This window comes from Procambarus clarkii, chromosome 12, assembly GCF_040958095.1.
Source record: "Procambarus clarkii isolate CNS0578487 chromosome 12, FALCON_Pclarkii_2.0, whole genome shotgun sequence".
In the NCBI taxonomy this organism is placed as follows: Eukaryota; Metazoa; Arthropoda; class Malacostraca; order Decapoda; family Cambaridae; genus Procambarus; species Procambarus clarkii.
Genome location: NC_091161.1, coordinates 8,100,621 through 8,118,185, shown reverse-complemented (window position 1 = coordinate 8,118,185; position 17,565 = coordinate 8,100,621). Strand labels below are relative to the sequence as shown.

Sequence of the window (17,565 nt, the reverse complement as noted above, 5' to 3'; positions counted from 1 at the left end):
CCTGATCGTAGGATTCTATCAAGCCTGTAAGGCAAGATTTACCCTCCCTGAACCCATGTTGATGGGTTGTCACAAGTCTCTTCTCTCCAGATGTGTTACTAGGTTTTTTTCTCACAATCTTCTCCATCACCTTGCATGGTATACAAGTTAAGGACACTGGCCTGTAGTTCAGTGCCTCTTGTCTGTCACCCTTTTTAAATATTGGTACTACATTAGCAGTCTTCCATACTTCTGGTAGGTCTCCCGTTTCCAGTGACCTACTATACACTATGGAGAGTGGCAAGCAAAGTGCTCCTGCACACTTTCAATACCCATGGTGAGATTCCATCCGGCCCAACAGCTTTTCTCACATCCAGCTCCAATAGGTGCTTCTTGACCTCATCTCTTGTAATTTCGAACCTTTCCAAGGTCACCTGGTTTGCTGCCACCTCTCCTAGCGCCGTGACTTCTTCCTGTTCTATTGTAAAGACCTCCTGGAACCTTTTGTTGAGTTCTTCACACACCTCTTTGTCATTCTCTGTGTACCTGTCCTCGCCCACCCTAAGTTTCATCACCTGTTCCTTCACTGTTGTCTTCCTCCTGATGTGACTGTGTAGTAGCTTTGGTTCGGTCTTGGCTTTATTAGCTATATCATTTTCATACCTTTTCTCAGCTGCTCTTCTCACACTAACATACTCGTTCCTGGTTCTCTGGTATCTCTCTCTACTTTCTGGTGTTCTGTTATTACGGAAGTTCCTCCATGCCCTTTTGTTCAGCTCCTTTGTTTTCATACATTCCCTATTAAACCACGGATTCTTCCTTTGCTTCTCTGTTTTTACCTGTTGGGCTGGGAGAAACCTGCTTACAGCCTCCTGACATTTTTGGGTGACATAGTCCATCATGTCTTGTACGGACTTGGTTCAGAGTTCTGTGTCCCAATGTATATCCCATAGGAATTTATTCATCTCCTCATAGTTTCCCTTTCGGTACGCCAGCCCTTTGTTTCCGAGTTCTTTTTTGGGGGTGATAATTCCGAGCTCAACCAGGTACTCAAAGCTCAATACACTGTGATCACTCATTCCCAAGGGGGCTTCCAACTCAACTTCCCTTATATCCAACTCATTTAGGGTAAATATCAGATCAAGCAAGGCTGGTTCATCCCCTCCTCTCGTTCTTGTCGGTCCCTTGACGTGTTGACTTAGAAAGTTTCTTGTTGCCACATCCAGTAGCTTAGCTCTCCATGTGTCTGGGCCTCCATATGGGTCTCTGTTCCCCCAATCTATCTTTCCATCTATCTATCTTTGCTGTGTTTAGGGTACAGGGTGTAGGCAGCTACCACAGTATGCTGTGTTTAGTGAACAAGGTGTAGGCAGCTCACACAGTATGCTGGTGTTTAGGGTACAGGGTGCAGGCTGCTACCACAGATTAATGTATTTAGGGTACAGGGTGTAGACAACTACCACAGTATACTGTGTTTAGGGAACAGGGTGTAGGCAGCTACCACAGTATGCTGGTGTTTAGGGTACAGGGTGCAGGCTGCTACCACAGATTAATGTGTTTAGGGTACAGGGTGTTGGCAGCTATCACTTGCCCAGCGTCCCCACGAGCATAGGGGCCCCACGAGCCTAGGACATGTTCATTATGGAAGCAGAATGTTTAAATATTTAGGTGGTGTTGCAAGCACGCTTATATAATATAACCCTACATCTTGGTGTGGGCACTAAAAGCTAAATATTTAAGATATTCTTCCAGGTGAATAACCCTTAAGCATTTTTTTTAATATATACAATAAGGTACTTTGGGTTTATGAGAGTATAAAGCATTGACGATTTTACTTTCTTGCAAAGCCACTAATATGCATAGCATATTAGTGGCTTTGCCACTAATATGCTAATAATGACTAATATGCATTTCGGACTGGTCCTTAATCTAAAAGATAATTTTAAGTAGGTAATTGTAGCAAAATTGAATGAATATTAATAGGTACATTGTAAGAGATTTTGAGGATTATCAACGGGTACATTGTAGCTTAATTTGAGTAGTATTAATAGGTACATTGTACCAAAATTTTCGTTTAACAGAACAATGATATAAGTTGATAGTAGTTATTATATTGGTGAAGATGCATGCTGGGGAAGTGGGTAGCGCAGGAAACAGTGAGAGTTTGAAGCACAGAGTAGGAAACTATTAAGATGTAATTAGGTACATTTAGTTTTTTCTTATGAATAAGGCATAAGTTGGACAGCTTTTTAATTCGTTAGGGAGTGAGTTCCATAGACTAGGTCTCTTTATTTGCATAGTTTGTTTACACAGATTTAGTTTGACTCTGGGGACATAAAAGTCTCCGTGGTGTAGTGGTAAGACACTCGCCTGGCGTTCCGCGAGCGCTATGTCATGGGTTCGTGTCCTGGCCGGGGAGGATTTACTGGGCGCAATTCCTTAACTGTAGCCTCTGTTTAACGCAACAGTAAAATGTGTACTTGGATGAAAAAAAGATTCTTCGCGGCAGGGGATCGTATTCCAGGGACCATAGGATTAAGGACTTGCCCGAAACGCTACGCGTACTAGTGGCTCTACAAGAATGTAACAACTCTTGTATATATCTCAAAAAAAAAAAAGATATATTTATGTCTTGTGTAGTGATTATGAATTCTATTACATCTGTCAAGAAAGAGTTTCGGATCAGGATTTGCATTTAGGAACAAGGTTTTGTTCATGTATATGGCACAAGCGAATGTGTGGAGTGAGTGTATGTTTAGCATGTTTAGGGATTTAAACAGAGAGGCTGTGTGAATTTTGGTTCTGGTAGTAGACGTTTGCTGGTTGATGATGGGCTTGAGGTAATTTGCAGTAGATGAACCCCAAGCACAGATATCCTTTGTAAGATAGGGATAGAATAGCGAGTAGTATAATGAGAGGAGAGCAAAGTGGTGAATATAATATCTGATCTTAGAGTGTATGTCGACAGTTTTATATTTTTTTTTGGCTGTGTTGTATGTGTGTAATGAAGATGAGTCTCTTATCTATGTATAGGACAAGGAACTTTCTTTCATTGTTATTGCTGATGTTTACATTGTCTATATGAAGTTGAATTTCATTTGATGATTTGCTTACAAATAAGATGAAGTAGGTCTTTTCTATGTTTAGTATGACTTTCTTGGTTGATCTCCACGAGTGGACTTTTTAATTAGTTATTTACAACACTTTTTAGTGTTCGTGGGTTAAGGTCTGAGTAGATGAAGGTAATATCGTCATCAAATGGTAAAAAAAAAGGAATGTTTGAGACATTAGGCAGATCATTGATGAATATAAGACATAAGAGAGGTCCTAGGATGCTGCCCTGTGGCACTCCTACGGTTGATGGTAGAGTGGCAGAGGTTATATCATTGATGGTTACATATGCAACCTGTCCTCTTAAAAAGAACGTCGCTTTTGGCCGTTTACCCGTATGGCCGAATTTGGACGTAATTTGAAAATGAAAAAAAAAATGAAAATAAATTTGGGATTTTTTTTTTCAACAACAGTAAGTTAAGGGTCCTCTGATAGGTTAGGTGGACAGGAAATTCTCATAAAGTTTCAAAACGTTATGAAAAACGTTAATTTAAAGAGTCCTCTCATAACCTCTACGCGTACGCCGGATGACTCAAATAGAAAACGGAACAGAACGTCACTTTTGTGAGTCGATTTCATTTCAAATTACGTCCAAATTTGGCCATAGCGCCGCGCATACCAGCCAAAAGTGACGTTCTTTTTAAGAGGACGGGTTGACATATTGGTGTCGGTCACTAAGATAGGATCGAATATATTTGAGGGTAATACCTCGGATTCCATAATGGTGCAGCTTAAGTAAGAGGTAGTTGTGGTTTACAGTATCTCAGGCCTTTCTCAGGTCAGTGAAGAGCCAAACTGGGAACGTATTTTTTTCAAGGGCTGAGTAGATTAAATCAAGCAAACTAATAATTGCATCATTGGTACCCTCTTGGGAGCGGAATCCAAACTGACAGGAACTTAATATGTTGAATTTTACAAGGTAGGAGTAGAGCTGTTTGTAAATAATGTTTAAATATTTTTGGAGGGGCCTCGTAGCCTGGTGGATAGCGCACAGGACTCGTAATTCTGTGGCGCGGGTTCGATTCCCGCACGAGGCAGAAACAAATGGGCAAAAGTTTCTTTCACCCTGAATGCCCCTGTTACCTAGCAGTAAATAGGTACCTGGGAGTTAGTCAGCTGTCACGGGCTGCTTCCTGGGGGTGGAGGCCTGGTCGAGGACCGGGCCGCGGGGACACTAAAGCCCCGAAATCATCTCAAGATAACCTCAAGATAACATAGGTAGATTTAATATTGGTCTGTAATTGTTTGTCAGCCGTAACGCATCCTTTACGAACTGGCGTTACTCGTGCTTTTTTAAGGGTATCAGGAAAGACATGACACTCTAGAGATTTGTTGAACCGCAGAGCTGTGGGTGCATGGCACAATGGCATGAGCGGCACTCTTGTATATCATAGATGGTATTTCACTAATGTTCCCAGCTTTGGTTTTTAGTGAGTGAATGATGGACTCAACACCTGTCGGGCTGACTGGCAAAAGGAGAGTTGACTGGCAAAGAGAGAGAGTTAGGATAGCTGCCAATAAGATATGTAGTAACATGAGTCTGGGCCTGTGGGATATTGCTGGCAAGGTTAGCACCAACTGATGAAAGAAAATGAAACGTAATGTTTTGAGTGGAGCACAGTAGAGGTAGAGAGCTGCAGAGGAGCAGGAGGAGGAAATAGGAAAAGTTCCAAAATTATCATAGTGGCTCAACACAGGTGCAACGACAGCCACTCACACCATCCCTTCAGATATAACATCCACTCCTGCAATGTCAGCCACTTGTACTGTTCCTTCAGATATAACATCCACTCCTGCAATGTCAGCCACTTGTACTGTTCCTTCAGATATAACATCCACTCCTGCAATGTCAGCCACTTGTACTGTTCCTTCGGATGTAGCATCCACATCTACATCCATTCTTGCTACAATCATCCAGTTTCAGCAGACATACCATCACTGCCTGTTGCTGCTGCTGTTGGTAACATTTTACAAGAGGAAATGCCCAGATCTGTAACAGTAAAAGAGAGTCAATCCAAGAGACAGATCCGAGGCTATGGAACATTATTGTTACTAAGACAATAGGTTACTGGATTCGTAGTGGGGCCTCGTCATGTCAGAGGCCAATTGCATTACGACGACCAGAGTATAAATCTTTTGCAGAAACGTAGGCTTCAGCATTTGAGTAGTTATCAGGAAGCCTCCTCGCCATGTCAGAGTTTTGATAGCAACCTTTCAAACTCACGCAGAGTGTATAAAACAGCTGGAGTAGTCAATATGAAGGCAAGGTATTTATCAAACAATTTGTGCAGACATGAACTGCTGAATAGTAGTAGGCAATTCCTCAGTAAAACGTGAATGGCTATTCTATTCACCCTTCCAAGGTCGTTTGTACTGCCTTATACGTCGCCTATTGTCCAAGAAAGAATCTCCCTTTACTACATTGTGGTTCTATGCCTGGAAGCACAGCAATGTTATTGTAGAACTTGAAAATGGAGAACATCGAAAGTGCATGACAGCATATTTGATAAGACATAAAGAAACTGGCAGTGTAGATTATTACTTTAGCAATATCGCCCACAGAAAGAATATTGGCATAAAGTGTTGACACGTGTGGTTTCTTTAATTCGCTTTCTTGCCACTAGAGGTTTGCCATTTCGTGGAGAAACTCGGATTATTGGGTCAGCAAAAAATGACAACTATTTAGGTATACGCTGAGCCCGCCAAACACATACCGAAACTACGACGTTGGTACAACGTTCGAACAAGTTTTAACACCTCCTAACCAATTATAACAACCAATATAGCAAGTTGTAACAACGTTCTAATACGTCATAAACACGTTAAGCCAAGATGTAACAACTTTATTACAAGTTGTAACAAGCGGAAAATAGAGACAGTTTCGGGTTGTGTTTCCAGGGAGTGAACTTGACCTTTTCTTGGAAGAACATCTCGAAATGTATGGAAATCCTGGAAAAGGGAAACCATCATATTTATCTGCAATTATTTGTGAGGAAGTTATTGAGTTAACGGCACAACAGGTTCTTTGTACTATTCTTGAAGTATAAGAGTCAAAGTATTATTCAATTCATGTGTTACTCCAGACACAGATTAGAGAGAGACACTCCAGACACAGATTAGAGAGAGACACTCCAGACACAGATTAGAGAGAGACTCCAGACACAGATTGGAGAGAGAGAGACACTCCAGACACAGATTAGAGAGAGACATTCCAGACACAGATTGGAGAGAGACTCCAGACACAGATTGGAGAGAGACTCCAGACACAGATTGGAGACACACTCCAGACACAGATTGGAGAGAGACTCCAGACACAGATTGGAGAGAGACTCCAGACGCAGATTGGAGAGAGACTCCAGACGCAGATTGGAGAAAGACTCCAGACGCAGATTAGAGAGAGACTCCAGACACAGATTGGAGAGAGACTCCAGACACAGATTGGAGAGAGACTCCAGACACAGATTGGAGAGAGACTCCAGACACAGATTGGAGAGAGACTCCAGACACAGATTGGAGAGAGACTCCAGACACAGATTGGAGAGAGACTCCAGACACAGATTGGAGAGAGACTCCAGACGCTGATTGGAGAAAGACTCCAGACGCAGATTGGAGAGAGACAGACTCCAGACACAGATTGGAGAGAGACAGACTCCAGACACAGATTGGAGAGAGAGAGACTCCAGACACAGATTGGAGAGAGAGAGAGAGAGACTCCAGACACAGATTGGAGAGAGAGAGAGAGACTCCAGACACAGATTGGAGAGAGAGAGAGACTCCAGACACAGATTGGAGATAGAGAGACTCCAGACACAGATTGGAGAGAGAGAGAGACTCCAGACACAGATTGGAGAGAGAGAGAGAGACTCCAGACACAGATTGGAGAGAGAGAGAGAGACTCCAGACACAGATTGGAGAGAGAGAGAGACTCCAGACACAGATTGGAGAGAGAGAGAGACTCCAGACACAGATTGGAGAGAGAGAGAGAGACTCCAGACACAGATTGGAGAGAGAGAGAGAGACTCCAGACACAGATTGGAGAGAGAGAGAGACTCCAGACACAGATTGGAGAGAGAGAGACTCCAGACACAGATTGGAGAGAGAGAGAGAGACTCCAGACACAGATTGGAGAGAGAGAGAGAGACTCCAGACACAGATTGGAGAGAGAGAGAGAGACTCCAGACACAGATTGGAGAGAGAGAGAGAGAGACTCCAGACAGAGATTGGAGAGAGAGAGAGAGACTCCAGACACAGATTGGAGAGAGAGAGAGACTCCAGACACAGATTGGAGAGAGAGAGAGACTCCAGACACAGATTGGAGAGAGAGAGAGAGAGACTCCAGACACAGATTGGAGAGAGAGAGAGAGAGAGACTCCAGACACAGATTGGAGAGAGAGAGAGAGAGAGACTCCAGACACAGATTGGAGAGAGAGAGAGAGAGAGACTCCAGACACAGATTGGAGAGAGAGAGAGAGACTCCAGACACAGATTGGAGACGCGCACACACTCTCCAGACACAGATTGGAGACGCGCGCACACTCTCCAGACACAGATTGGAGACGCGCACACACTCTCCAGACACAGATTGGAGACGCGCGCACACTCTCCAGACACAGATTGGAGACGCGCACACACACACACTCCAGACACAGATTGGAGACGCGCACACACTCTCCAGACACAGATTGGAGACGCGCACACACTCTCCAGACACAGATTGGAGACGCGCGCACACACACTCCAGACACAGATTGGAGACGCGCGCACACACACACACACACTCCAGACACAGATTGGAGACGCGCACACACACACACTCCAGACACAGATTGGAGACGCGCGCACACACTCCAGACACAGATTGGAGACACACACACACACTCCAGACACAGATTGGAGACACACACACACTCCAGACACAGATTGGAGACACACACACACTCCAGACACAGATTGGAGACACACACACACACACACACTCCAGACACAGATTGGAGACACACACTCCAGACACAGATTGGAGACACACACACACACACTTCAGACACAGATTGGAGACACACACACACACACACACACACACACACACTTCAGACACAGATTGGAGACACACACACACACACACACACACACACCAGACACAGATTGGAGACACACACACACACACTCCAGACACAGATTGGAGACACACACACACACACATACTCCAGACACAGATTGGAGACACACACACACACACTCCAGACACAGATTGGAGAGACACACACACACACTCCAGACACAGATTGGAGAGACACACACACACACACACACACACACACACACACACACACACACACACACACACACACACACACACACACACACACACTCCAGACACAGATTGGAGACACACACACACACACACACACACACACACACACACACACACACACACACACACACACACACACACACACACAAGACACAGATTGGAGAGACACACACACACACACACACACACTCCAGACACAGATTGGAGAGACACACACACACACACACACTCCAGACACAGATTGGAGACACACACACACACTCCAGACACAGATTGGAGACACACACACACACACACACACACACACACACACACACACACACACACACACTCCAGACACAGATTGGAGAGAGACACACACACACACACACACACACTCCAGACACAGATTGGAGAGAGACACACACACACACACTCCAGACGCAGATTGGAGAGAGACTCACACACACACACACACACACACTCCAGACACAGATTGGAGAGACACACACACACACACACACACACACACACACACACACACACACCAGACACAGATTGGAGAGACACACACACACACACACACACTCCAGACACAGATTGGAGAGACACACACACACACTCCAGACAGATTGGAGAGAGAGAGACACACACACACACACACACACTCCAGACACAGATTGGAGGCACACACACATTCCAGACACAGATTGGAGGCACACACACACTCCAGACACAGATTGGAGACACACACACACTCCAGACACAGATTGGAGACACACACACACACACACACACTCCAGACACACACAGATTAACTGACATTGTCTGATACATTAAAGGCTGTGAACTTGTGGAACGTTTCTTAATGTTCATCCCCATCTTTTCTCGCGGAACAAAGGATCTAACAGACACTGTTGTTGATTTTCTTAACGAGAACAACATTCCACTATCAAACTGCTGTGGTCACTCATACGATAATGCCTCAAATATGTCTGGACGATATACCGGATTGCATGCATGGATTCATCAACTCAATGAATATGCCATCTATGTCCTCTGTACTGGATATAGCCTGAACTTGGTGGGAGTAAAAGCAGCAGAGTTGTCACCAGACTAGCCCATTCTCGGAACAGACAATGCGTTATAATACTTAATGTCTATAGTAAATTAATGAACTATATGCATAGTACATTGTGACGATAATCTCTTTCAAGAAAGATTGAGCCTGCTCTTCCCTACATCATTACGTCGTTAAGTACAAGATACTATATAGAAGATACGTCCACCAGTATCGCCAAACGTTTTGCCCAGGAAGCAAATCGTACCATGCACACCCCGACACCTGCTACAGCCGCCGTAACCAGCAAACTGCTTATCCTCTGCCTGCCTGTTGCTGATTGGCTGGTGTCTCGCAGCACCTGCACTCACACCACCACCGAGAGTCGACGTCTGGGCAGCAGCACGCCGTACTCGTCAGAATATCTTTGTGCTCCTTGGAGTTGACATCTCTCGCTAGTAGACTAAGCCTTGGCTTTCGTGTACTAAGGGAGGTGGCAGCTTGAAGCCAGTATTCCAGCACCGCACATATTAATTTATATTGCTATCAATATTTTTGCATTCTGGTCTTAGAGTAACTTTTCATTGCCAGTTATTATTCATGTTATTTTGTTTGTTGACCAGTGTTGAATTTTATGAGATTGCCTTTATTCATGTCTTGTTTTCTAGAGTAATTAAAATTTCATTGTTTATATACTTGTGTTTTGTGTGTCTTCCCATTACCTTACCACAGACGAAAGGACACTTTTTTTTTTTTTTTTTTTTTTTTGTGATGTGACGAGGCCCTGCCCCCAGCTTTTGAAACAGCCGAACACCAACGCTTTACCGTCACAACATAAATACACTTATTTGATCCATTACATTTACCTCCCCATATCTTCTCCCGAAACGAGTACATCATGTTCAGGGAAAAAGTTTGTGGTCAAGCATCTGGCAGACGATGGTCAGCACATTTTGAAGCTGTTCATGGTCTGTATGAGGGGTTTCGAGAAAATAAAACAGGCACTGGATTCTGTATCAACTGACAATGAACAGCAAATGAATACAAGGCAAGAGGCAGAAGGATTGGAAAAAAATTAAAACCTGCAAACAATTCTCACAATTCTTTGGAATGACATGCTAGAAAAAATTACCAAAATAAACAAGGTCCCACAATCAAAGGACGTGAACATCCTTGTTGCCACGAATCTTCTTGAGTCTATGAAAACCTATCTTCAGGAAACTAGAGACAAATTTAGTGACTATGAATTCAAAGTCAAGATTATTAGGGTGCCTCGTAGCCTGGTGGACAGCGCGCAGGACTCGTAATTCTGTGGCGCGGGTTCGATTCCCGCACGAGGCAGAAACAAATGGGCAAAGTTTCTTTCACCCTGAATGCCCCTGTTACCTAGCAGTAAATAGGTACCTGGGAGTTAGTCAGCTGTCACGGGTTGCTTCCTGGGGGTGGAGGCCTGGTCGAGGACCGGGCCGCGGGGACACTAAAGCCCCGAAATCATCTCAAGATAACCTCAAGAAAATCTCAAGATGTGTCCAGATACAGATTATAGTGATGGGAAAACGGGAATAAAAACGAAGTGTGCGTCACAGTAGATATGATAGATCTGCAGGAGAGGTTCTGTTCATTAAAACCGAACAATTCAAGGTGGACACTTCCCTATTCTGGACACTCTAATCTTTGAACTGACAAACTGTGCAGAGACTTACTCACAGATTGGAAATCAGTTTTCTTCAGTAAATTGAAAACCATTGCTTCTGATGCACTAAATAAAAAGTTTGAACATCTGGCTAACAGCCTCACAAAAACCTACCTTATGTTGCCCTTTGCAATGAATGTGAGCATATCAAGCACCTACATGGCTCTTGATGAAAATTATGAGTCTCCCAACACTGTACAGAGAAATAAGTTCAGACAATTTTAAATCTGCATTCCTGAATGTTGAAATTGCACTCAGTGTTTTAATGTGCATGATGGTGACCAACTGTACAGGAGAGTGTTCTTTTTCAAGACTGAAACTTATAACAAATCTGATTCGTAGCACAATGAGGCAGCGTCGTTTGAACTATAATAATAATAATAATAATTTTTATTTAGGTAAGGTACATACATCAAGAGATTTTACAAAGTTTGTTGGCTTTATAGATAGAACTTTATAAATAGAACTGGCTTTCACTCATGTGCATGCCACTAACAGCCTGAAGACCATTAACTTCTAGCCAATAATAGAGCAATTCTCTGATAAGAAATGCCACAAATGCTTGTTATAATAAGACGTTTATAGTAATTTCATTGCTGTGTTATCTAATCTGTATAGCTTACTGAGTATTATTGTGTTTTTCAAGCCTTGTGAATTGTTCAAATATTTATCATGTTGATCAGTGGCTGCTCTACAGCATTTTTGTAACGTTATAACACCAGTTTTGTTGAAATGCCAATAAAATAAATGTTTAATATTATCAACCATTTACTTTTTATTCCTGTGAAAGGTTGTCGTATAGGCCAGTTACACATCCCGCTGCCTGAGTTGTGCTCGTGCCTGCAACACAGGGATAAAGTCACCCAGGCCTATCAAATTTTCATGTCTAAAAGGTCTGGGGCCAGATTCACAAAGCAGTTACACCTGGGGCCAGATTCACAAGGCAGTTACACCTGGGGCCAGATTCACAAAGCAGTTACACCTGGGGCCAGATTCACAAGGCAGTTACACCTGGGGCCAGATTCACAAGGCAGTTACACCTGGGGCCAGATTCACAAGGCAGTTACACCTGGGGCCAGATTCACGAAAGCACTTACACAAGCACTTACGAACGTGTACATCTTTCCTCAATCTTTGACGGCTTTGGTTACATTTATTAAACAGTTTACAAGCATGAAAACTTGCCAATCAACTGTTGTTATTGTTATAAACAGCCTCCTGGTGCTTCGGAGCTCATTAACTGTTTAGTAATTGTAAACAAAGCCGCCAAAGATTGAGAAAAGATGTACAGGTTCGTAAGTGTTTGCGTAAGTGCTTTCGTGAATCTGGCCCCTGATCCCCAAACACCCTGTGATTGCATAGTGAGGCACCAGTTGCTTGTGAGGGGAGGACACAAACACGAGTAAAAAGTATAAACTTATAATATCAGAGCTTAAAAGTACAAAACTACTTTTACAATAAATATAGAACTACAAAAACTACTTATATACAAAAATCTCCACTGGTTAACAACTTAAAATTACAATATTATAAGTTCACTGTTTGGCTTCTTCGAGTATCATAATATGTAAATCTATCTGTGAGAACCAAGTAATTCTGTGTTCGTAACAGGGTCCCCAACACACTGGTTTGCCCAGGGGCCCATAATTCTGTTAAGATATTAAGATAGGCCTGGTATAGGTGCCATGAATATAAACATTATATATCTTACATATAAATGAATATCGACTCATAACACTACGAACCTAATCTTAAGTAACCTTAATCCTACAGCATATCTTAATCCTAACACCTCCGACCCCTGATCTTTATCTCCCTGACCTCACCTCTCCTTAACGTCTCTATATTTAATACCACAAGCACCGCATATTTATTCCCTAAAGGAGGCCATAAACCATAAAATTGAGAATAATTTTCATGTCATTATTCATATCGACTCTAAATCTTCGCTACAGGCATTGTTATCCAGCCAGCACAGAGATAATATACAACTCATCACAGAAATCCAACATATAGGAAAAGAAGCCCATAATCTAGGGCTGTCAATCACCCTAAATTGGATACCAAGTCACTTTGGCATAGATGGTAATGAAAAGGCAGACTCGCTAGCAAAAACTGCCACTGCTCTACCTGTTGTACAGGTTCAAATACCTCCAAATTTTTCACAGATTAAAGAGCAAATCCAGTGTGGGAACCGACCTGTGAGATTTATATTTATTTAATTTATATGAATTTATATTTACGTTAATTTATATACTTCGATAGCAATTTGTATAATGATAAGTGGACTGTATTTCTGCAATAATCTCATAATCTCACAAATCGATCCTCTACACATTAGGGGGGTTTATTAAATTTATATATATGCAGCCAATCAAACTACAGGAATAGACTACATACATTGAAAAGGTTCCTTATCTTATAGTACAGCAGGTTAGTCCACCAGGTATAACTAGGGTGTAGACACCAAATTATCCTCTTTGAGGTAGCTTCCATCACCCAGTAACTGGTGCACAAATCTTGCTTCCTCGTCTTGACCTGTCAAAAGGGCGCTAGCTGTGCAGCCAGGTTCTATATATGACAAGCTATATCAGAGAAAACACTATACATGGAACAATAAAGACCTGGCTTAATTACCTTTAGTTTGAGGCGATTTCGTGATCTAATCGGTTCACCCTATATCCTGACATTAATGGCCATAAATGAATGATAAACGGGTTTCGGATAGACACTTAACTTGAATTTGTAGACAGCGTGTTGATAATGGTACACTTTTAGTTTCCATAACACTACGTCCAAGTAAATTTAACAGGAGCCGAATTTGCTCCCGTGAGCCTCTGTTCTAGTATCAACAATGGCTGCCCTCCTTCCTCCCCTGACGCCTGGCTTACATTGTCCAGATTTCAGAAAGTGATAGAAGGGTCACATTTACTCTACTTTAATATTGATAATTAAGTTAATTTATATAAGATGTTTTTATGATGGTAAAGTCCAAAGACTAATGTATTTAAGAATAATTCCCACCATAATAGGTGGTGAATTATAATAGTGTGTGGTGATGATATCCCGTTTTCTTTAGACGGTAATTCCACTACAAGTTACGTTTTCTATGGGTAACTTGTTTATACAACACAGCTACAATTATCTGTATGTATGATATATTAAATGGTGTCGGATTTTCCGACATCCAGAAGAAAATACTCCCAACTATCAAAAGTCGCCACAGAGTCAGAGTAGAGGATGGAAGATCCACTGCGATATGGTACGAACAAGCCACTGTGTACTACTGTTTCAAAACTGACAAAACATATCCAGAGACATTGCAGTAGCCACAGACTCAGACTTGGTTATAAGTGCTGCTGGGAGGTAATGAACCCAATAGTTTAAGTGTCATATCTGTGGAACAGAAGCAGAGGCGCCACAATTGCATTACTTACTGGAATGTGAGGCTACTGGAGCCCTGCACATCAAACTCAACATTAATCCAACGACAGCAGCTGCATTAGACGCACATTCCACCGCGGCTACAATGATTAGAAAAGCCGTTGAGAAATGACTCACTAGTGAGCATTCTGCATCTACATCCGCTACCAAGATAATGTTATTAAAACAAGACTAAAACCAGTGCACTAAAACAGAACCGAAAAAGAAACAGGGAAAAAGGAGGAATCCCCACCTCCATTTAAAACTTTGACCCAAATATCACAGTAACAATGTTATAGCGAATAACCTAACTCAATTACGGGCTCACCATAGCCCATGCTACATGGACATTTCGTTCTAAGTAGTTAAATCTAAAACAACAACAACAACAACATGCATATTTAAGGGCTTACTATAGCCCGTGCTACATGGCCACTTTGTTCTGATTAGCTAAATCTGGAACAACCTGCAAATTCCTTTAATCTGATGAAGCTGTTACAGTCAAATGTTATCTACGAATACTCTTCCGCTAATGTGGTCTGCTCTTGTCTTTGTATTTCTCTGCATTGGAACCTTTCATAACACACTGGTTGAACTAAATAAATCCAAAGCAGTTGTTTCCAACTTCTGGGAAGCTAACTTACCTGGTCTAATTACTTGCCTCCACTTTCAGTGCAGCAAAACTGTGGGCATTGAGTGGGCCCCGATTAGGGAGTGTTCCGAGAGTGAGGTTGGGTCTACTCTGCTCTACAAGAATGGCATTCGGACAGCGGAGCTGGAGCCGCCTGTACGTTTCATCCCAACAATTACTATCGATGGGGTAAGGAATGGGCATAGTACGTCTGTTTACCTGTTAAGTTCATTAAAAGAATATATAATAAAATATATGTAAGTGGATTTTTTTGTTTTACAAATTAGATTTTGAAATTCAAAGAATACAACTCTCTCAAACTATTGACGTGGATTTTAGAGCATAAAAGCAAAGTTAAACTCTAGTAAAGAGTTTAACTTTGCTTTTTATATTTTAATAATTTTTATTTTGATAGACATTTCTTAACTGCAATTTCCTCCTCAGCACTACAATAACCACCAGTTGCGGAGCTCGCTCAAGGACCTGAAGAGTCAGGTCTGCAACATGTTCCAGGGGCCTCCACACCACAACTGCTCCGGAAATTAAATAACACGAAACTTTAGATAAACTTTAATCATTTGTATTATGATATATTAACTCCTTTTCGATTTATTTACAATTCATTCTTGTTTCCTAGAATGCTAACTAAAAATGCAATATTGCATATGCAATGTTGTTAATATTTCAGATACTTTAAGAATTACTCTTCTTATAAGTATGATTATGGAATGTTATTTTACACAAATTACTCGCCCCTTCCTCCTAAGGTTTCCTAATGTAAAAAAAAAAAAAAAAACGGTCAGTTTAAGGTGTCCTCTCCTAACCTACCAGAGGACCCAAAGCGGAAAACGGAACATCACGTCACTTTCGCGAACCGCTTCCATTTTCTAGTATGACCATTTTTGGCCTTATATAACGCATACGACCGAAAAGCGACGTTCTTTGTAGGAAGACAGGTTGAATTACTAAGTCTTAAAACCTTTAACATCACTAAATATTGTCATCAGTTTTGTATTTCTTTGTTAATCATCAATTACAGGTAGTATATAATCAGTATATTGTATACAGTAATTTACATATTGTATACTGTAGTCTACATAATGTATACAATAGTCTACATAATGTATTTAATGTGTAATTGTAAAATTGAGCATATTTGGAAGTTTAATTATTTAGGTGGTCGATTCCAACGAAACTAATAGGAATTAAAACAAATAAATTTTTGTGTATAATGAACATAGAGTACTATGATATATTTTATATCATAGTGAAGCTCGTGATTGAACTGTATACATCGTATTATGGCATTTAAAATATTTTATTTATTAACATTTACAATGAATTTTAACTAACAGCATGTCAAGTTTTATATTAAATAATCTAAGCAAATAATTGTGTTATACTTTGAAAGGTTATTAAACGTGATTTTTTATAATATTTTTTCTATCCTAGTTTTTGAAAAATATTCTACCCCCACCCCCATTTGGTGAGGTGGGGGGAAGGCCCCCTACCCTTTCTCGAGCCCTTTGCCGTTGTGAGGGGGCTCAGTTGGCGACTGCTGGAGTTTGATGCGCATTGAGACGGCTTGTCCTCTGTCCACCTCCAAAGGATACCTGATCAACCAGGCTGTGACTCATACGTCAGGCTGCGAGCAGCCGCGTCCAACAGCCTGGTTGATCAGTCCGGCAACCAGGAGGCCTGGTCGACTACCGGGCCGCGGGGACGCTAAGCCCCGGAAGCACCTCAAGGTAACCTCAAGGTAGGTGTCCTTTTTAAAACTTTCTGCTCCTGCTGCTGTCCTCTCCAATTATACTGGTAATTTTTTCCTCTTCCTCATGTTTCGTTTTTATTCCCCCTCTTCTCCTTTCAGATTGTTCCCTTCCTGCCGACTTTTTGTCATTCTTGAATGTTCTTTCTGATTCCTCCTTCTGTTTTGACGCCCGGGTGTTTGGGGAGGCACACACTCTCGCCGGTAAAACTGTGGTACCTGACGTCGTCGAGTGAAGGGGGGGAACGCTTTTATTGTCAGTCTTTGTCTTCGTTATTGAGCATGATCTTGAACTGGCGATTCTTATTGTGATGAATGCAGAATGTATATCCACAATGCATCCTTTGGGGCCCCCTAGGAGTGTCGGCTGTGTTATCTTCTAAATGTGGCTCCATGGTGGCTATAGGGGCTGGTTCGTGGATAATTTTTGTTTTAGTTTTTGTGCCTTTATCTTACCCTCCATTAACTTTTGAGACTCGTGGGGTAGGCGACCAGGCCTCCGAGTCGGACTGTGCTGGATGGCCGGGTACTGTACCTCCTGCTACTTTTGATCCTGACCGTGCTACTTTTCTGACTCTCCCGACTGACTCACTCACACTCTCTGCTCCCC

At 42.1% G+C, this 17,565-nt stretch overlaps 1 protein-coding gene across 1 annotated transcript in view; it reads left to right on the top strand.

The window, feature by feature from the left end:
* The window catches only part of LOC123772835 (uncharacterized), a 328,724-nt gene extending 312,102 nt beyond the window's left edge, over nt 1-16,622 (top strand). The window contains exons 10-11 of the mRNA XM_069323215.1: nt 15,230-15,376; nt 15,632-16,622. Of these exons, the coding sequence (XP_069179316.1) occupies nt 15,230-15,376; nt 15,632-15,733 (249 nt within the window). The 3' untranslated portion in view covers nt 15,734-16,622. The remainder of the gene's footprint in view (nt 1-15,229; nt 15,377-15,631) is intronic.
* The last annotated feature ends 943 nt before the right edge of the window (nt 16,623-17,565 follow it).